Source organism: Myxine glutinosa, chromosome 5, assembly GCF_964187855.1.
Source record: "Myxine glutinosa chromosome 5, kmMyxGlut1.1, whole genome shotgun sequence".
In the NCBI taxonomy this organism is placed as follows: Eukaryota; Metazoa; Chordata; class Myxini; order Myxiniformes; family Myxinidae; genus Myxine; species Myxine glutinosa.
Genome location: NC_136265.1, coordinates 40,977,201 through 41,000,057, shown reverse-complemented (window position 1 = coordinate 41,000,057; position 22,857 = coordinate 40,977,201). Strand labels below are relative to the sequence as shown.

Below are 22,857 nucleotides of genomic sequence, written 5' to 3'. Positions count from 1 at the left end.
GTTAAAATTCCGACACGATTTGAATTTTTAAAACATTTCTTTTGCAAACCTGCACATTGCAAAATTTTACAGCATCTTATTCCAGCAACGTGCTGAGTGAAAGCAGAAACGTTTGCAATTTTCTTTTCAAACGACGGGTTTGATGTAATTTGGGACGGTGTATATACGTTGCAGCGCTGGTCACTCGTACATTCGACTGCCAAAGGCACCGAATCATGTGCTGTCGCTATGGAAGATCAAGGCTTATTTATTTATTCGTCGATGTTCTCACGAAATCATTTTCAAAATGGGAAAAAAAAATTGCGGCTGAACAATGGTGTTTACGTAACTTTGGGCTGAAAATTGCAGTGCGCATGCGTCGAGTTGATTTTCGCGCCGAGCGTTACCCTGACCTTTTCAGGCGATGTCACGTGGCGCTTCCCTCAGCCAACCACCAGCCGAGTCGAAGTCAGGTGACATCTTGGTGCGGGCGCTTGAGCAGGCGATTTGAAGATTAGCGACGGTCGACATTTTCGTCAGGTAAATCCTTTTATGTTACCTTTTGAATTGTTTTCCGTTGTGACCGTCTGCACGGACGGTCTGGAACTTTTATTCAGTGCGCCGTTTTCCCTTCACAACCACCATTTTGTCTTTCCCGCCAAAACGAGCTTTTGTTTGTTTTCCTTCCACGTTAATGTTAAACCGCAACGTTTAACCACATCGGCGGGCATTTTACCAGAGACGTGGAATCGAATCACTTTTGCGTCCTCGTTTAATTGAGCTGCTGATCGAGTTTTTGCATTTTCTTTTTGTTGTGAAGACCTTCAAACCACCGTTCTGGTGAATATTTTGTTCGATATTTTGATTGATTTCCATGACAAAAATGAGGGGAAGGCTCTTTATTTACTTATTCGGTATTTATTGATTTATATTTTCTGTTTATTTAATATTTGCTTTTGCACATTTCCGTGCTGAGGTGGTCAAGGTGCTGTTGTTGGGCGCGTGATGGCGGCTCCGAGCACACACCGCACCGGGAACACGTGGGCTCGAGCACGCGCTTTGGGATGAGGTGTATTTTGCGCTTTGGGATGAGGTGTATTTTGCGCTTTGGGATGAGGTGTATTTCGCGCTTTGGGATGAGGTGTATTTCGCGCTTTGGGATGAGGTGTATTTTGCATTCCTGTAAGTGTAACTGTGGCGGCTCCGAGCACACACCGCACCGGGAGCACGTGGGCCCCGAGCACACACCGCACCGGGAGCACGTGGGCTCGAGCACACACCGCACCGGGAGCACGTGGGCTCGAGCACACACCGCACCGGGAGCACGTGGGCTCGAGCACACACCGCACCGGGAGCACGTGGGCTCGAGCACACACCGCACCGGGAGCACGTGGGCTCGAGCACACACCGCACCGGGAGCACGTGGGCTCGAGCACACACCGCACCGGGAGCACGTGGGCTCGAGCACACACCGCACCGGGAGCACGTGGGCTCGAGCACACACCGCACCGGGAGCACGTGGGCTCGAGCACACACCGCACCGGGAGCACGTGGGCTCGAGCACACACCGCACCGGGAGCACGTGGGCTCGAGCACACACCGCACCGGGAGCACGTGGGCTCGAGCACACACCGCACCGGGAGCACGTGGGCTCGAGCACACACCGCACCGGGAGCACGTGGGCTCGAGCACACACCGCACCGGGAGCACGTGGGCTCGAGCACACACCGCACCGGGAGCACGTGGGCTCGAGCACACACCGCACCGGGAGCACGTGGGCTCGAGCACACACCGCACCGGGAGCACGTGGGCTCGAGCACACACCGCACCGGGAGCACGTGGGCTCGAGCACACACCGCACCGGGAGCACGTGGGCTCGAGCACACACCGCACCGGGAGCACGTGGGCTCGAGCACACACCGCACCGGGAGCACGTGGGCTCGAGCACACACCGCACCGGGAGCACGTGGGCTCGAGCACACACCGCACCGGGAGCACGTGGGCTCGAGCACGCGCTTTGGGACGATGCGTATTTTGTATTCCTGTAACTGGCGGCTCCGAGCACACACCGCTGACCGCACCGGTAGCACGTGGGCTCGAGCACACTCCGCACCGGGAGCACGTGGGCTCGAGCACACACCGCACCGGGAGCACGTGGGCTCGAGCACACACCGCACCGGGAGCACGTGGGCTCGAGCACACACCGCACCGGGAGCACGTGGGCTCGAGCACACACCGCACCGGGAGCACGTGGGCTCGAGCACACACCGCACCGGGAGCACGTGGGCTCGAGCACACCGCACCGGGCGCACGTGGGCTCGAGCACGCGCTTTGGGAATTGGGATGAGGTGTATTTTGCGCTTTGGGATGAGGTGTATTTTGCGCTTTGGGATGAGGTGTATTTTGCGCTTTGGGATGAGGTGATTTCGCGCTTTGGGATGAGGTGTATTTCGCGCTTTGGGATGAGGTGTATTTTGCGCTTTGGGCCGAGGTGTATTTTGCATTCCTGTAAGTGTAACTGTGGCGGCTCCGAGTACACACCGCACCGGGAGCACGTGGACTCCGAGCACACACCGCACCGGGAGCACGTGGGCTCCTGCACGCGCTTTGGGACGAGGTGTATTTTGTATTCCTGTAACTGTGGCGGCTCCGAGCACACACCGCACCGGGAGCACGTGGGCTCCTAGCGCACACCGCACCGGGAGAACGTGGGCTCCTAGCGCACACCGCACCGGGAGAACGTGGGCTCCTAGCGCACACCGCACCGGGAGAACGTGGGCTCCTAGCGCACACCGCACCGGGAGAACGTGGGCTCCTAGCGCACACCGCACCGGGAGAACGTGGGCTCCTAGCGCACACCGCACCGGGAGCACGTGGGCTCCTAGCGCACACCGCGCCGGGAGCACGTGGGCTCCGAGCACACACCGCACCGGGAGCACGTGGGCTCCGAGCACACCACACCGGGAGCACGTGGGCTCCGAGCACACACCGCACCGGGGCAATTCCACGCAAAAGTGGACATGGGGGTGAAAATTTCAAATACATCAGAATCAAACAAATTTGGTCTCTAATGAAAGCTGAAAGTCCATATTTTACTGTTTTAAAGTCAAAATACAAATTTTAATTTTTTTCGCGCATAAAATCGGTGATTATGTAAATGTAATATTTTTTCCAAAAAATGGGGGAAAATTATAAGAAAATTAACTGCACCCTGTGTGTAATAGATAATGAAAAGTAATGTTATTTTTTATTGTATTAAGTATTTAGATTGTTTAAAGGATATCTGTAACATTTCTTTGTTCTTTGCGGTATTTGTTACACTTCAGTGGCTTCGGATATTTTCCCCTCTGAAATGTCCTTCCGTTACCATAAAAGTACATATTTTTAATATATTTTCAAAACTTGCAGGAGAAAAACAATGACAATACCAATGCAAAGCAAGTTTGGGTAGGCCTACAATATTATACCACTCACGTCACCTTTTGCCCTTTCCCCTATTAATTATAACTAATTAAGACTTGTCCTTCCGTTACCATAAGGACAAAAATTGGTAATGGAAGGACAGATAGGCTTTTGATTTTTTTTTCATTTTTCCCCCTTCACACCCTGTTAACTACTTTGTTGTTCCCTCCCTCCTTTCTATCTGTTTTTTCAAAACTTTGACACCCCTACCTATCTATCTTCCAACTTGCCCCCCTTTTGTGGATACACATCCTGGTTCTATTGTCATCGTGTTTCCATTGTATGTCATGATTAGTGTTAATTCACAGGTTCCTCCAACTGAATTGCTTTGTCCTTGTCATTCCACCAAATTAACTCCAAACTTCACACTATTCATACTTGTTTACAGGCACTTCGAAGTGTTATATAAATTTAGTTTACAAGTTGTTCTTTCTTCATTCTCCTGAAGACGACCAGAGCATTCTGACCGGAACGTGGAGTTCTCTCTACTCACATGGTTGTACCGCAAACCTACCTTTTGATACATTAAGCTTGCTTCGTATTATAATGTTAATGAGTGAGACTCTTCCTCAGGCTCACATATAATATGTGTGGTCAGTGCTTCACTTGAAATTCATCATTCAGTGTAACTACAACTTCGTTGAAGCAGTAAACAGCAACTATCACAACTTTTACAGCCAGTTATTGGATTTGACATCTCGTGAGTATTGATATTTTATGTCATATTTCATTTTACAATGTATGCATGTGATTAACTATATGGGCTTATATGTAGGGCCAATTATTTATATAAATTAATTCAAATAAGCCCGACCTTATTTTATCAAAGTTCTGGCATTTGTTTTATTTTAGTAAAATGTTCTGTTTGCCAGGTAAAGTCAAGTTGTATTGGTCATGTTCAGTTAAAGTCTAATTTAATTGTAACTTACATTAGGAGTGGGCTATAAATGGGTCATTTTTTGTTTTGCTTAGGTGACAGTTTTTTTGTATTCCATTTGACCTATCTCAACATGAAATGACAATTTTCGGCCTGGGGTCCAAGAAAACTGTGCAGGGCAAATATCCAACATGGCCGCCGTTTTCCCTGAAAAATCACATTTCTAGCCATAACTTTGTCATTTCTGGGTCTTTTTACTTGGTTGTGATGTCTAACCCTATGTTTATGGGGTCAGGCAATCTATTTATGCAATTAGAAGTAGTGTCAAACCTTCAGATGTTGAGTTAAGACATATTTTTGCTGTATGTTTTGAGTCGACATTTGTTTTTTTTTGTTGTTTTTTTGTATACAAGATCGAGGCTCGTGAAAGAGCGAACATTAATCACACAGAAAGACAAACCGACACATAAAACAAATAACATCGGGAGCGGTAGACAAGATGGGGAGAGAGGGGGAAGGACACAAACACAACATTTGAGAGCAGGGACTGAGAGACATGGAGACATCGAGAGATCTGTGGGAGGGAGATAGCTTTGGGGGGGGGAGGCATGGGAAGGGGGGGGGGGGGGTGGGAGAGGTATAAAACATATGGACACTGCGAGGACTTCCAGGAAAGAAGTTGGAATTTCAAACAAGGTGGATCTGGGGTGAATTAGTGGGGGTAGAAAAGATCAAGGTTTTGGATTGGGGAAGATAAGAGATGGTGGTGAACAGCTGTTTTAAAGACCTGGAGGGAGGAGAGGGATTGAAGGGAGTGTGGGAGTTTGTTCCAGAGGCGGGAGAAAAGAGGAATGAAAGAGTGAAGGTGAGCAGAGAGCCAAGATTTCGGCAGTTTAACTATCAGGGTTGCTGGCAGATCTTGTGCGACCTGTAGGAATATTTGGGGGACAGAGCACAGAGAGATCTGGGGGAGCAAGGCCAGAGAGGAGTCGGTAGAAGACAGAAAGACCACCAACCTGCCTGCGGTGAGTGAGTGAAAGGCCCTCAGAGATAGCTTCATCACGGGAGATTCCAATGATTCTGAAAGCTTTGGTTTCAACAGCGTGAAGCCGAGCTAGGTGTGAGGCAGGAGCACCAGCCCATAGGGGAGAACAGTATTCCATTGAGCTGCGGATGAAAGCCTTGTATGTGGTGAGGAGCTCAGGTGTGTCTAGGAAGGACTTTGCACGACGGAGGATGCCCAGTCGGCGACTGGCTTTGGAGGCCAGCTTGGAAATGTGGTTTTCCCAAGAAAGATCATGGCAGATAGTGAGACCCAAAAGCTTGAGTGACAGAACTTCTTGGAGAGGATTGTTGAGAAAGTAGATGGGAGGGTTGTCCAGTCGATCTTTTCGGAGAGACATCGTAAGAGTGTGAGATTTGTCAGGATTGAAAGACATGTTCCACTTGTTTGACCAGTCTGTGATTTTGTCCAGGTCTTCAGAGAGTGAGGAGGCTGCAGACTGCCGATCTGAGGGAAGAGGAATGGAGCGGCAGAGAGTGGAGTCATCAACAAAGAGATAGAGAGGATTTTCCAGAGAGTCGGAGAGATCATTGATAAAGACCAGAAAAAGCACAGGGCCCAGCACACTGCCTTAGGGAACTCCCGCCTGAACAGGAAGGGGAGATGAGAGAAATCCATTCAGGGCCACACGTTGACTCTGACCAGAGAGGAAGTCTGCAAGCCATGCATGGAGATTTCCATGGATACCATAGGAGGAGAGTTTGGTGAGCAAAGCTGGGTGCCAGACCGTATCGAAGGCACGTGATATGTCAAGGGAGACGGCTCTGATTTCCTGTTTGGCATTGAGGACCTCCATCCATTGTTGAGACAGCAGAAGCAGCATGTCCAGAGTAGATTGACCAGGTCTGAAACCAAATTGATGATCAGAGATCAAGCCATTGGAGAAGAGGAAAGATTTCATATCCGAAGCAATGATGGATTCCATGACTTTGCTGATAATTGGGAGCAGGCTGATTGGTCTGTAGTTGCAAGGATCTGTTTTTGCACCTTTTTTGTGTAAAGCGGTAATGTTTGCTGATTTCCAGGATGCTGGCAGATGACCTTGAGCAAAAGATAGGATATTTTTGATGTTTTCGATGTTGAGTAATCATATTTTTATTAAGACATAAGTTATATTGTCTATTTTTATTTCAGGTTTTGTTCAACAGAATGGATACCAGTAATTTGTGGATCGGCGATAAGCTACCAACAATCTATGAGGCTGCTCAAACCATCTTTCACTATTCTAAGAACATTAGGTAATAAATATTACATGGATTACAGATTGATGCTCTGATGACAGATGCCGTGAGCAAAAATCTCAAGATAGAGACGGGTGTTGCAGAACAACTTGGATCAAAGCATGTGCCATACCATTTGCTTTGTAAGTCCCATACATGTGAACGGTTTGATGCAGACAACCTGACGACCATGGCTGCTGTTGAGAACAAGATTGGTCTTCGCGAACTCATTGTGAAGAGAGAGCCAGCGTTGAAGTCATATCTTCGGCAAAATTAATCTGTTGTTGAAACTGCTCTGACAGCGCTTCTAAAGCTTGTAGCACATGGGGGAGATGGGGAGACAACATCGCTGGCAGAACAATTTGACTTGATTCTAGAGGAGGCTGGGGTACACAAGTCGTTTAGCCTCTACAAAGAGAAACGTTTTACTAGACTTGGATACCAGGCAGGTGCCGTCTATGATTGCATTCCCTACATCAAACAGCTACTCGCTGAGACACCGCTAAATAATAATCTTGTTCGAGCGTGCAAGATTTACCTTGAGAATGATTTCATAATAGCAGGATTCAAAGCACTTGCTAATTTTACGTACAGGGTGACAATGCCCTACCTCAACTGCGTCGAGAGAGCAAGCCAGGATTTGCTGGTTGACATCCTTCCCAAGCTCTGCAGTGACCTTGCTGACAAAAAGACAGACACCCTTAGTGACTATCTTGTAGAGTGGACACATGTGAAAATGGAGGACAATGCTCCACAAAGTGATCTTGATCACCTTCTTATTGGAGAGATGTGTGTCCAGGCCACGAAAGGAGTATAATTGCAGTGCAAGCGTGAGTATTGGGATGTTGATCCTGATGCTGTACGAGCAACTCCTCTCCATACACTGAATGCAGACCAACGAAAAAAACCTGCTGACAAACAACCTGAATGCGGAGAGGTACTTGGCCAAGTTTGGTTATCTTGCTTCCCAGTCAGCCCAACACTCAAACAGGATGTTCAAGGCAAAGAGGATCAAAGATGACCTTATGCTAACAGATAGACATGTCAATGAAGTTGAGCGGTCAACCACTGCTGTCCTCAAACACCTAGATGCAATGGAAGTGACATGGAGTAACAAACAGAAACAGAAGAAGAAACAAAGGTTGAGACAGAACCTGCAAAAGAAAGTGAGGGACAATGATTTTGTTGACCAACTTCTTGTGAAATGTAAAGAACACGGAGGGCCTATTACATCTGTCAATGAACTGAAGATGCTTGTCAGTAAGAAACCACTGAACTTAAAACATACTTGAGACAAGAAGTACAATACCAGCGAGTCACACATCCGGGTCATTCCATGTCAAATCATCAAAGAATCTGCCGTCATCTCTCAGATTTTTGTAAAACGTTGGGAACCAATTGGGACCCATGAAAAACAGCTAGAACTCAAATATTTTTGCTAACAGCCTCTTAATTAGTGAGATACAGGTTAACGAACTTTGGACTAATTAGCACGACGTCGCGAATTCAAATGGCCATATCTCTAAAAGTATAACACCTAGAGAGCTGGTTTTGGTGTCATTTTAAAGGTATTTTCATGCCCTATAAATTTGTCTGGGCAACATTTTCCTACCTCCAATCACAAAAAAGTTATCACAAAATATAAACTTCAATCGTGAATCAAAAAAAAATGTATCCTTCAAATTTCCTCAAATTCATCCCAGAGGTACCTTATGATGTCAAGAAGCTTCCACATAAGTTTTGTGATGGGCACTCCAATAGTTTCTGAGATATGAGCAATAATGTACATGTACGTATGGCATATAGGTTCGAAAATCAGCATTTGAAGACCGAAATTGTGACGGTGTCACCCGAAAAATTTGAAATTACGAAATTTGAAAAAATTTGAAAAAAAAAATTACGGAATTTCAAGTGGCCCAATATCTGAAAATGTTCGCAACATATTAATGTACATTTGTGCCAAATTTGGTGCTTGTATCACAAAATGCACAACAGGTTTGCTATGCTGCTACACTATATATATTGAGGATATATATATATATATATATATACACACACACACACACACACACACACACACACACACACACACACACACACACACACACACACACACACACACACACACACACACACACACACACACACACATCATTTTTGGCCCGATCTCTCAACGGTGAAGACTCGCTTAAAAATGCCCCTGGCGCTCACCTGGTAGAATAAACAGTATACTGCACCGACTATGGGTAGTTTAAACCAATTTCAATGGTTGCTAGAAGACAGGGCAGCATGTAGAATCATATTTGCATAATCATAAGACTTTAAACAAACAAAGAAAAAAAAATACCTCTTTTGGGGGGCAATCACCTGTACACCCCCAAAGGGGCAGATTTTTTTTAATGCCGTGAACAAAGTTTGGTACGTCATTGGTGGTGAAGTTTCCTCGAAATACTGTGTAATTTCAGAGGAAAAAGCAAATACCTATTTTGGGGGGAAGGGGAGGGTCAAACCTGGATCCACTTTGACCCCGAAGGCCCCTTACACCCCGATAATTTTTATTTATTTTTAATGTCGTGAACAAACTTTAGTCACAACACAACAAATATCATTTGTTCCAAGTTTGGTCACAATCCCTTCAGCGGTTTCGGAGAAGAAGTTGCAAGTGTTTACGGACGGACTGAATGACAACGTGCCATCGCATAAGCTCCCCTGAACTTCGTTCCAGGTGAGCTAATTATTGGATTCGGATCCAGATCTACAGCAAAATCTAATAATTTTGTCCTTGACAAACACCTAACCTATCTGCCAAATTTAGTCCAAATCTCTCCACGACCTTTTGAAATATCCTACAGACAGCGGTCAATACCAAACGGTCACTTAGTTTTGGGTTTTTCAACCTGGGGTCTGAGGAGTGCTGCCAGGGGGTCTGCAAGATAAAATATTATTGACTCGGTCGTGTGTTTACCATGTAGTGCTTCTGTTGGTTAATTTTTAGTACTCGTACACCTCACGATGGGAGCAGCAGGGGAAGTCATGTCGGGGAGGGGGGCAATATCGCACGCCACAAAATACCTTTGGGGAAGGTGGATATTGTTTGGTGATGATAGTAATATTATGCTATTTATCAATAGTGTTAACGTCGCCTGAGGAGAGGGTATTGCATGCGAGTCCGTTTGTTACTTGGCCAAAAAAAAAGAAGATTTTTGCGTGCGTCCTTGTCCGTGTCCGCGTCCGCTCACTTATACTTGCCTACAGGTCACAATTTTAAACCAAACTTCACCAAATGGTGGAGTTCGTGGTCTGACAAAATCCTATATATTTTTGTTGTCAAAAGGTAAAAAGGTCGACAACAAGAACAACAACAACATGCATTTTAAGGCCATTTTCCCTGCTAGAGCGGGGGTTAGCCTTGCGGTCCCCATGACAATCTTCTCCATTTTGCCCTATTTTCTGCATCTCTCCTTGTTAACCCCCTTGCCCGCATTTCTTCTTCCACCATCTTTACCCAAGTCTTTCTCGGTCTTCCCCGTCCTCTACTTCCTTCTACATTAACTTCCATCACTCTTCTCAACCAGTCACTTTCATCCTTCCTCAATACATGACCAAACCATCTCAACCTGTTCCTCTTCACAGCATCAATCACAGGCAATATTCCCATCATCTTTCGCAATTCATCATTTGTCTTCCTCTCTCTCAACGATACTCCGCACATCCATCGAACCATTCGCATTTCCACCCTTTCCAGCCTTCGTTGCTGCTCTACGTTCATTACCCATGTCTCGCTCCCATAAATCATAACACTTCTCACACATGCAGCATACACCTTTCCCTTCAGCTTCAGCGACACTCTCCTCCTCATCAGCACGCCACTCAGTTCCCGAAACTTCTTCCATGCACATCTCACTCGAGCAACCGTTGCCGAGTCTGATCCACCTTCTCCATTCAGCATGTCTCCGAGGTAGCAAAATGTTTTCACACCTTCCAGCTTCACGCCGTCTCCAAGATCCAACTCAACATTTCCTCCATCTGCAGCTCCCTCTGCGCACACCTTACATTTGAATGTAGCTGCCACACTAGTAAATCACCCTCTCAGACCACTACATGTTTGATGAACCCACTCAGCACACATTGTACATTGAATGGAGTTCACTCCGACACCCTTCCTGCACACAGCACACGGCCACTTCCCAGTTCTTTCCACCTCACCACATGCTTTACCACTTGCCATCACCTTTGTCTTTCCGATATTCACCTTCAGACCTTTTGTCTCCATACATTCCTTCCACTTGTTCATCTTTTCCTTCAGTCCATCCATACTTTCCGCAATCAACACCAGATCATCTGCATACAACAACTCCCACGGTAAACCCTCCTTTACGTTCTGAGCCAGCACCTCCATCACAGCTACAAATAGTAGTGGACTTAGTACCGACCCCTGATGCACTCCCACGTTCACCTCAAACTCACCACTGTTCCCGTCCTTCGTCCTTACAGCTGTGCGTGCTCTTTTGTACATTGCCATCACTACTCTGATCAACCATTCCTCCACTCCTAACTTCCTCAATGCCCATGTCAATACTTTGCGTGGAACCCTATCGAATGCTTTCTCCAGATCAACAAACCCAAAAAACAACTTCTTCCTCTTATCCATGTAGTTCTCCTGCAACTGCCTCACAATGAAAAGCGCATCTGTCGTTCCTATTCGTGGCATAAATCCAAACTGCATTTCGTCGATCTTCACTTTCTTCCTTATCCTCCTTTCCAACACCCTTTCCAATACCTTCATTCCATGCTCCAATAACTTTATCGCTCGGTACGAGCCACACTCCAGAGGGTCACCTTTCCCCTTGTATAGAGGGACGAGGGTACTCAGTTCCCAATCCACTGGAATGCGGCCTTCTTTCACCACCAGATTACAGATCTCTGTCATTCTCTTCACACCCCAACTTCCTGCTGCCTTCAACATATCTCCCACAACTCCCGTCGGCCCTCCCGCTTTTCGACTCTTCATTGCTTTTATCACTTCCTCAACTTCCTTCTCAGTTATCTTCTCTGCCGGTCCTAAAACTGGGTTACTCTCTATGTTGCCATCCCATTCATTCTCTGTATTCAACAGCATTTCCATATATCTTTTCCATCTTCCTTTAATTCCATCTGGGTCGACAACGATTTGTCCCACTTCATCCTTCAAGCAACTCACCCCCATCACATCACACCTCTCTTTCGCTATCTGCTTTGCAATCCTGAATACTGCTTTCTGACCCTCTTCCGAATCCAAGCGTTCTCCGAACATTTTCCCACATGCCTCCTGCGCCTTTGCTACCTCTTTCTTTGCAGCCTTCCTGGCTGCCTTATAACTTTCATGCTCTGCTGTTTCTGCTCCCGTACCCTTCGCCTTCTGCCACTCTTTGAACTTCAAAAAGGTCGACAACAATTTCAAATTTCTAAAATCCTCAATTTTCGTCCGATTGACTTGAAATTTGAATGTGATTTTCATATCGGCTTACTGAATTCAACCACCAACTATTTTTTAGATCATTGTAGGCCAAAGGTCAACCACTTTTTTTGAATCTCTAAAATCCTCAATTTTTATCCAATTGACTTGAAATTTGAAGAGGATTTAGACATTGGCTAACCGAATTCAACCACGAACTATTTTTGAGGTCAAAAGGATTCTCGATTGAGTGCTATTCTGCTTTGTTCTCTTTTGCCAAGTGTCGCTCTGAGTGATTTTTCATTTGTTTGTCTGTCTGTTACTTGGCCAAAAAAAAAAAAAAATCACCAGCAGCAGGTCTCATTAAGTAGAGCACTAGTCACCAGCAGCAGGCCTCACATTAAGTAGAGCACTAGTCACCAGCAGCAGGTCTCACATTAAGTGGAGCACTGGTCACCAGCAGCAAGCCTCACATTAAGTGGAACACTAGTCACCAGCAGCAGGCCTCATATTAAATGGAGCACTAGTCACCAGCAGCAGGCCTCACATTAAGTAGAGCACTAGTCACCAGCAGCAGGCCTCATATTAAGTGTAGCACTAGTCACCAGCAGTAGGCCTCACATTAAGTGTAGCTTGTATTTAGGCTATAATTAGAAAAGTCCACAATGATTGACTCAAGCTTTTATATTTTCGCGTTTTGAAATGCCATTTGATATGTTTCACGTTTTGAACAAGCGGTTTAACATACTTGTCATTGAGCAAGTAAACCTTTGATCCCATTTTTAGCTCAATGCACTTTCGTCTGGTATATCTCATGAGATGGAGCAGTGTCTTGGTCAGTCAATGAGTGGGTGAGTCTGTAAACACTTCAGTCATTATCGCTTCAACCAAAAAAAAATATGAATGATCGTTTTAAGGCCATTTTCCCCGCTAGAGCGGGGGTTAGCCTTGCGGGCCCCATGAGCTCATGGTTCCCTGTCTGAGGCAATGTTTTTATGGCCGGATGCCCTTCCTGACGCCAACCCTTGGTCGCCTCTTACGATGCGCAGGGATATGGTGTACCTATTCTAAATCGGGGTACACACCGGGATCATTCATCCCAGCAAACTGGTACTCAATTTGCCGACCTCGGAAGGATGACAGGCTGAGTCAACCCCCCTGGCGTTAATTCAGCGATCGACCGGGATTCGAACTCGGGAGATTAAACTTGGCCACAATCTTCGTAGCTGATGCCTGATGAAGGTGTATTGACCGCATCAAAATCTGCACTCAATAAGAGGTTCTCTGGGGAGGGTGGGGGGCTCAGGTAGTATCGCTCAGGTAGTTGTGGAGAAGATGTTTTAGTAAAAATGTGGGATTTGGGGGGGGGGCCTATATGGCCCCTTTGTGGGGGAGATACGACCACGGGGAGAACACCTTAACGTTGGGGCATGGTCCCGATGCCTCTGGGCGAGATTGGTCTGGATCTGTCTGGTGGATTCCGAGAAGATTTTTGAATGAAATATCAATATTTGGAGCAAAACCTCCCTTTTACCCCCTCCCTTTGGAGCGGTGCATCTGGATGGGGAGCACAAAACCATGACACATTGCTGTCCTGATGGATGCATCGTACCAAATTTGATCCATATCGGTCGGGTAGTTTGTGTGATATTTTCGTCGAATGTTAATGGACGTATGTACTTACGGATAGCCGGACACCGGGACCCTCAGCGGTTACTTCTGAGAAATAACTCCTTAATTAGCGTGGATTGGAAGCCAGCATTGCTGTAAAAATGGTCCAGACCGCTTCCATCAGTCTTATTCATATTGTCTTATTTTGGTTTCCTTAATGTCTTATTTTGTACGAGTGGAGAAGATTGCGATTCATTACTTTCCTCGAATGTTTGTTTTTAAGAGAGATGGAGATCAACGAGATTAAGAAAGGTTCCTCTGGACACGCTTTCGAAGTGATCTTGAAGGGGCCCAATGGTAGCCCGGCACCACAGCTGTCCACATCCCCAAAGAGGGAAATTTCGTTGGACACGATCAAGCAGAAACTGATGGCTGCTGAAGAACGCAGAAAGGTATGTTTGCTGTGGGGCATCCATTGCAGACGGTTAATATTTACTGCTGTCCAATAGCATTTGATTTGTGAATGAATATTGTGTAAAGGATGAGAATGGTATGTGGATTAAACCTGTCGCATGTTGTTGTCGAGCCTGAAAACCGTCTATGTCGGGCACTTGCGGCGGAAAGGTACTTGCAACTAACTGCAATGTGAGCGTACTCGTGCCAGTCCCAGGAAGCTGATGTGCTCAAAAACTTGGCGGAAAAGCGCGAGCATGAACGGGAGGTCATTCAAAAGGCTCAGGAAGAGAAGAAGGTTTTCATGAAGAAGGCTGAGGAGAGGCTGAACAACTCGATGGAAACCAAGAAAGAGAAACGTGAAGCCCAATTGGCGGCCAAGGTGGAGCGCCTGCACGACAAGGTAAACAGCACTCGTATGAGTTTTGTGCGATGTACGTGTGGTCAATTCCTTTTAGGGAGTGCAGCCATGGCTTTTTATTTTTTTTAATGCAACATTGAGGCGCATGGAATGGAAATGCAGAGAATGAATGAGATGGCAACATAGAGAGTAACCCAGTTTTAGGACCGGCAGAGAAGATAACTGAGAAGGAAGTTGAGGAAGCGATAAAAGCAATGAAGAGTAGAAAAGCGGGAGGGCCGACAGGAGTTGTGGGAGATATGTTGAAGGCAGCAGGAAATTGGGGTGTGAAGAGAATGACAGAGATCTGTAATCTGGTGGTGAAAGAAGGCCGCATTCCAGTGGATTGGGAACTGAGTACCCTCGTCCCTCGATACAAGGGGAAAGGTGACCCTCTGGAGTGTGGCTCGTACCGAGCTATAAAGTTATTGGACCATGGAATGAAGGTATTGGAAAGGGTGTTGGAGAGGAGGATAAGGAAGAAAGTGAAGATGAAATGCAGTTTGGATTTATGCCAGGAAGACGAACGACAGACGCGCTCTTTATTGTGAGGCTGTTGCAGGAGAAGTACATGGAGAAGAGGAAGAAGTTGTTTTTTGGGTTTGTTGATCTGGAGAAAGCATTCAATAGGGTTCCACGTAAAGTAGTGACATGGGCATTGAGGAAGTTAGGAGTGGAGGAATGGTTGATCAGAGTTGTGATGGCAATGTACAAAAGAGCGCGCACAGCTGTTAGTACGAAGGACGGGAACAGTGGTGAGTTTGAGGTGAAGGTGGGAGTGCATCAGGGGTCGGTACTAAGTCCACAGCTATTTGTAGCTGTGATGGAGGTGCTGGCTCGGAACGTAAAGGAGGGTTCACCGTGGGAGTTGTTGTATGCAGATGATCTGGTGTTGATTGCGGAAAGTATGAATGGACTGAAGGAGAAGATGAACAAGTGGAAGGAATGTATGGAGACAAAAGGTGTGAAGGTGAATATCGGAAAAACGAAGGTGATGGCAAGTGGTAAAGCATGTGGTGAAGTGGAAAGAACTGGGAAGTGGCCGTGTGCTGTGTGCAGGAAGGGTGTCGGAGAGAACTCCATTCAATGTACAATGCACGTTGAGTGGGTTCATCAAAAGCGTAGTGGTTTGAGAGGGTCATTAACCAGTGTGGCAGCTACATTCAAGTGTAAGGTGTGCACAGAGGGAGCTGCAGATGGAGGAAATGTTGAGTTGGAGACGGCGTGAAGCTGGAAGGTGTGAAAACATTTTGCTACCTCGGAGATATGCTGAATGGAGAAGGGGGATCAGACTCGGCAACGGTTGCTAGAGTGAGATGTGCATGGAAGAAGTTTCGGGAACTGAGTGGTGTGCTGACGAGGAGGGGAGTGTCATTGAAGCTGAAGGGAAAGGTGTATGCTGCATGTGTGAGAAGTGTTATGATTTATGGGAGCGAGACATGGGTAATGAACGTAGAGCAGCAACGAAGGTTGGAAAGGGTGGAAATGCGAATGGTTCGACGGATGTGCGGAGTATCGTTGAGAGAGAGGAAGACAAATGATGAATTGCGAAAGATGATGGGAATAGAGCCTGTGATGGATGCTGTGAAGAGAAACAGTTTGAGATGGTTTGGTCATGTGTTGAGGAAGGATGAAAGTGATTGATTGAGAAGAGTGATGGAAATGAATGTAGAAGGAAGTGGAGGACTGGGAAGACCGATAAAGACTTGGCTAAAGATGGTCGAAGAAGAAATGCGGGCAAGGGGGTTAATGAGGGGAGATGCAGAAAATAGGGCAAAATGGAGAAGATTGTCATGGGGACCGCAAGGCTAACCCCCGCTCCAGCAGGGAAAATGGCCTTAAAATGCCTGTTGTTGTATTGAGGCTCATGGAAGAGTGAGGTGATGCAATGTGAGTCGTTTGAAACCGAAATCGTGACACCTTGAAGGTGTACTCAGACTAAAGTTGTTGTTGCATAGCCCCTCAGTTATCTCGAACAAGCCTGTGGCACGGAGATGGCCTTTTGATCTCGTAGGAGCGACCCAGAGATCCCCCACATCCAGGATGGTGTACTCTGCCATGACAGAGAGAGAGCCAGACAGAGCCAGCCAGACAGACAGAGAGGAGAGCAAGCAACAGACAGACAGAGAGAGAGAGAGGGAGAGCGAGCGACAGGTAGGTAGGGAGGGCGAGCGACAGGGAGGGAGGTAGGGAGGGGTGGGCGAGCGACCAAGGGAGGTAGGGAGGGGAGGGCGAGCGACAGAGGGAGGTAGGGAGGGGAGGGCGAGCGACAGAGGGAGGTAGGGAGGGGAGGGCGAGCGACAGAGGGAGGGAGGGGAGAGCGAGCGACAGAGAGAGAGAGAGGGAGGGAGGGGAGAGCGAGCGGCAGAGAGAGAGAGGGAGGGAGGGGAGAGCAAGCGACAGAGAGAGAGAGAGGGAGGTAGGGGAGAGCGAGTGACAGAGAGAGGCAGGGAGGGGAGAGCGAGTGACAGCTTGCGGACTTCCTCTCTCGTCGTAATCAACGTGTGGCCCTGAATGGATTTCTCTCATCTCCCCTTCCTGTTCAGGCTGGAGTTCCCCAAGGCAGTGTTCTGGGCCCTGTGCTTTTTCTGGTCTTCATCAATGATCTCTCCGACTCTCTTGAAAATCCTCTCTATCTCTTTGCTAATGACTCCACTCTCTGCCACTCCATTCCTCATCCCTCAGATCGGCAGTCTGCAGACCTGGACAAAATCACAGACTGGGCAAACAAGTGGAACATGTCTTTCAATCCTGACAAATCTCACACTCTTACTATGTCTCTCCGAAAAGACTGACTGGACAACCCTCCCATCTACTTTCTGAATAATCCTCTCCAAGAAGTTCTGTCACTCAAGCTTTTGGGTCTCACTATCTGCCATGATCTTTCTTGGGAAAACCACATTTCCAAGTTGGCCTCCAAAGCCATTCGCCGACTGGGCATCCTCCGTCGCGCGAAGTCCTTTCTGGGCACACCTGAGCTCCTCACCACATACAAGGCTTTCATCTGCAGCTCAATGAAATACTGCTCTCCCCTCTGGGCCGGTGCTGCTGCCTCACACCTAGCTCGACTTCACGCTGTTGAAACCAAAGCTTTCAGAATCATTGGAATCTCCCACGATTGAGCTAACTCCCCCCCAAGCCCTCTCGCTCCCACAGATCTCCCGATGTCCCTGCTCTCTAATGTTGTGTTTGTGTGATTCCTTATCTCTCCCTATCTTGTCTACCGCTCCCCTTATTATATGTTTTATGTGCCTGTGTGATTTTTTTTTTTTGTGTGATTAATGTTCGCTCTTTCACGCTCTTGTATTTAAAAAAAAAAAAAAAAAAAAAAAAGGACAGAGGGAGGGAGAAGCGAGCGACAGAGGGAGGGAGAGCGAGTGACAGACAGAGAGAGGGAGGGAGAGCAAGCGACCGAGGGAGAGCGAGCGACAGAGAGGGAGGGAGAGCGAGCGACAGAGAGGGAGGGAGGGAGAGCGAGCGACAGACAGACAGACAGAGGGAGGGAGAGCGAGAGAGGGAGACACAGAGGAGAGTTTTGTATCCCACTGACAGGCCCGATCTGGATTCAGACCTGCACCAAAATCGAATCTGCTGTTTCTTGTCACCTAACCAACTCATCCACCTGGATAAGTCATAATAATCCATAACTTATTTAAATATCATGTTATATATCGCTTTTTGCCCGACCCCTCAATTGTGAAGAATCACTTTAAAAACGAAATAACACTTATATCCGAATTCATATTCAGATCTTCACCAAAATTGAATCTAATCGTCCTTATAACACACACAACCTGTCCAAGTTTCGTCCAAAACTTTTTGAGATATCCTGCTATGTATAGTTTTTGTCCCTATGTCCCAATGGTGAAGAATCGCTAAAAAATTTTTTTTTTATAGTAGCCGGATCCGAATCCGGATCTTCACCAAAGTCTAATCATTTAATCCGTGTCACATACACTACCTCTTTGCCAAATTTCGTTTGAATCTGTCCACAAATTTTTAAGATATCTTGTTCACAGACAGACAGACAGGGGTGAAAACATAACCTCCATCCACCTTTGGTGGTGGAGGTAATGACATATAATGGTTGTTTTAAGGTTATAATACCTTTATGAGATGAGAAAGAAAAATTAAATAAAAAAACTCCCTTCGTACCACTATCAACTCTGAGTTTCCAGAATGGCCTGGAGGGGTACGCACACTCGCCTCTCAAGCCTGGGTTTGAATCCTGACCCTGTTATAAACTGTTATCCCGGAGTTTCACAGGCAGGGAGATTCATCAATATGTGTGCCGTCCCTTGGACGTCCGTTAAAGTGGCATCCTGTCCGCTAGCTTTAGTTGATGGACGTTATAGATCCCATGGTGTCCTTCGTGAAGAGTGGAAGAGCTTTCGCTGGAACCCTGAACAAATTCCTGCCCTGACGAGCAAGGGGCACAGCTGTGCCCCCAGCCAATGCTGCAAACCAGCAGCCTTGGGCTGCATACGAAAGAAGAACTACCAACCCCATTTTTGTACCTTATAACTGGAAACAGAATTATTTATTTATTTTGGCCCATTGGGTCGGACTATTTTACTTGAAGACACAGATTTGTCCGTACAATCCTTTTTCACTTTAAGGAGTATCTCTCACGTGTGTTGTAGATAACTTGTATTGGGGATATCGCATCAAATGACCCAAATAAAATGTGTGCGCTGTGATTTTTATTTTGTTTCAGGTGAAGCACGCCGAAGAAGTTTGCAAAATCCACAAGACCAGTAACCCATCGAGCCCTTGAACGAACACCCAAGTTAGTTTGAGCACATTCTCTCCAACCCTCCCATTGTACATAACTACTGACGATGGGTTTTCCATTGCGTTGGTATTGTTTTGCATATCTTTGCTGTTTAAATGAAAAAAAAAAAATGAAAAAAAAAAAACTTTACATTTACTTACAACTCATTACCATTGCCAATTTAAAAAAAAAAAAATTTATTTGGCAAGATGTTTTACCCTTTCATGGGAGTAGTTGGGGAACAATGTTCGAGGTTTTTGTTTTCTTTTCTGTGAATGTGCTAAAGAAATAAAAATTGTTGTTCTGCAGAATTATGAGGGAGTTAGTTATTCCATCCAGACTGTTGACACCCGGTTCCAAAATGGTTCAACATCCGACACTCCTACAGAACCCATCAAAAGGAGTAGGCCCTCATGTTTGTACCCTGATTGAAGCACTGACATTCATTCCCATTCCATACGGATCTGGTGAGTGGTAGAATTGAAACCACCGAGGTTGGCAGAGGACAGTACTCACCCTTGAATATGGGTTCAATACCAGACCTTCCGATAAAACCAACCTCGTGTTTTGCACGCAAGAGTGCAAACGCCCGTCAAATGGGACCTTAAGCTGGGTGTCCCATTTCCTAGGGTTCAACGGATGTAGAAGGATGACTCACAAGATTCCATGGGCCTGCCACATTGTCTCATCCACGTTCCTCCCCTCATTCCGCCAATTCAATTGTTGTCTTGACGGATGCGTTTTTATGTATTTTTTAACCAAGGTTAAGTACTCCTGGCATATTATGTTGACAAATAACTGCCAAACACTTTTTATTCTTTTTACGTCTCCGCCGAGGAAGTCACCAGAGGCATTATGTTGTCCGGCTGGCCGTCCGTTCATTCCAGATAGGTTTGTGTTACCACGATAAGTTGAGACCGACTAAAGGTATCTCAGTCAAAGTTGGTGCAAGTATGTATGATAAGATAAGGATGAATTGATTAGATTTTGAGGTAATGAGGTCAAAGGTCATCTGTCATATCTCTCTCTGTGTCTGCAAGCAATCTCTGTGTGTCTGTCTGTGTGTATTTCTGTGACCGCTGTTTCTCGACAACCACTGGTCAGATCTAAGTGAAACTTGCCAGGCATATTGCTGGGGACCTGAGGATGTGCCTTTTCAAGGTTTGCTATTAATCGGACAAGTGGTTACCAAGTTATGGCCATTTATTTAGCAAACACATACGTTTTGTACATGAACGAAGGAACAGCGAAGGACGAGAGCGAAGGAACGGCGAAGGACGAGAGCGAAGACCAAAGGAACGATGAAAGTTTTTAATTTTTTTTTGCAGGTACGGTCAAGCTACAGCGAAGGAACCGCGTGTGTGTTTGTTGTTCTCTTCTCTTTGTGCTTTTCCTTGCGATGAAATTGCAAAATGGCAAAATATGTTGGCGCTAATTGAAGAATTGGCCATTAAAACTAATTTGCGATTAATCATAACTGCGATTATGCGAACTTCCGGACAGTGAGGCCTTATTTTGGGTATGTACGTCAACGTACGTATGTCCACGCACTTACCTCCCCGCACGTACGGGCATGCACTAGTTAGGTAAAAATCCTGTGAACCAGTGATGGGATTTTGACCAAAGTTTGTACAAGCGTGTCTTGTAATGCAAAGATGAACCGATTTAATTTTGGGGTCAAAGGTCAGAGTCGAATTGGCTTTCTTTATCGTGGTAATTTGAGAAGGGCTTGGTACAAGTACATCAAACTAGTACAGATAATGACGCAAAGATTAACTGGTTAGATTATAGGGTCAAGAAGTCAAAGGTCAGAAGTTGCATTAGGTTTCAATTCTGTTACTGTGCTAACTTGTGTCAAAGGTCAGAAGTCATGTCAGGTACAGAATGTGATACTTGGGAACAGCTGAAGGGATTTGAATCAAACCTGATGCAAGTATGTATAATCTATATAATAATAGCGTAAGGACTCGACTTTGTTATCCCTTTTACGCCGCACCCAGTGACCCGATGCCCACGGCACTAATGGATTTACGATCTACGAACCGTGCTCTTTGTTTATCACGTACAGCCATACTCGAAAAATCTGAATTAGCCGACGTTGGGCCCAAAAGCATCCGATTAACTGCCGATACGATGCCATCTTACGACGCCATCGTATTGGTGTCTGCTGGGCGAAGGCGAAGCAAGCCGTCCGCTGATTGGACAGTCGAAGGCGACAGCAAGCCGTCCCCTGAGTGGACAATCCTGAGCATGCATTTGTGCCGGTGTCGTCGGTCGCGGTGTACGCTAACCTCATCAGGTGGGTTTACCATAATTTCTTCCAACCGCGCTCTTTGTTTATCACGTACAGCCATACTCGAAAAATCTGTGCAATAAATACGTTGTTCATATACGCACTCTTCATTCTCATCTTTCTTCCTAACTCTTACTCGGACAAGCAAATCCCCTCTGCCATCCATAGTGGTACACTCTATCCATACACCACATCCTCCCTTCCGTGGACCATGGGTTTCGGCTAGTGATGTAATAATGTGGGAGGAGGCATATCAGGTGGTCGAAAAGTGGCGTTCTCGTTGCTGGTAGAGAAAGAGGAAGAACACTTTTGTTCATATGTCTTTATGGGAAAGAAATGCTTTATTGCAAAAATCATGAGGAAAAAAAAAAAGTCAAGTTGACTGACTGGGGGTGGGGTTGTCGGGGTAGTACCTAAGTACATTATTAGTGAACTGCATCTACGCAACCAGCAACATCGACATTGCAAAGGATAATATTATGGGGGGGGGGGGGGGGGGCACTCACGCATGGGGGTGGGAGGGGTGGGTCACACACACACTTCGGGGGGGGGGGGGGGTCACACACAAATGGGGGAGGTGAGACACACACGGGGGAGTCGGTCACACACTTGCACACGGATGGGGAAGTGGGTCACACTCGCACACGGGGGAGTGGGTCACACATACACACACACACTCGCACACGGGGGAGTGAGTCACATACACACTCGCACACGGGGGAGTGTGTCACACACAAACACACACCTGTAGGTACGAAACGCATTTTTTTGGGGCGGTGTATAATCGCTCCGAACGAAACAGGCATTACCTGGTTTCTTTTGCTTGAGTTGTAATCAAAATGTACCTTTGTTTTTTCAAAAAGTAATTCATGATCGAAGACGTGTTTATTGAGTTTTAAAGTCCACTTTAGAGGCCGATCTTAGGCCTATAAACCCGTGACTCTTACTTCATTTTTAAACTTGAATGTCTAACTTTTCGCTTTACAAAGTAAAAATAGATTAAAACCAAACGTTATTAATAAATATTGTATTCCATTGTTAGTTTACATTACTATGTACATTGTTGAAGTACCGTATTGTTTAATTCCATGGTTGGAAAAGAGTTGACTCGCTTAAAACAAACTGTATATACACCCCAGGGATATGGAAAAATATAATTCAACTTCGGTTCAATCTTGAACTTCAGTATTAAGTCGCTGTATTTTTACTAAATAATAATATAAATAACGAAGTCCTGGGAACGTTCTCTCCTCTCCTTTTCCTCTCTCCTTCCCAATGCCCACATGTCAAC

The 22,857-nt window shown here is 46.2% G+C and overlaps 1 protein-coding gene across 3 annotated transcripts; it reads left to right on the top strand.

Moving 5' to 3' along the window:
* The first annotated feature begins 382 nt into the window (after positions 1-382).
* Positions 383-19,584, top strand: LOC137427652 (stathmin). Of its 3 annotated transcripts, none has more exons than XM_068117283.2 (4): positions 383-519; positions 13,930-14,098; positions 14,311-14,502; positions 19,217-19,584. In XM_068117283.2, the coding sequence occupies exons 2-4, from the start codon at positions 13,934-13,936 to the stop codon at positions 19,274-19,276; spliced, it is 417 nt and encodes a 138-aa protein (XP_067973384.2). In that variant the 5' UTR covers positions 383-519; positions 13,930-13,933; the 3' UTR covers positions 19,277-19,584. The 3 variants fall into 3 exon arrangements, with proteins under 3 accessions (XP_067973384.2, XP_067973385.2, XP_078634071.1); XM_068117284.2 differs by having other exon boundaries at positions 518-819; XM_078777945.1 differs by lacking the exon at positions 383-519 and adding an exon at positions 951-1,048.
* Positions 19,585-22,857: the final 3,273 nt, after the last annotated feature.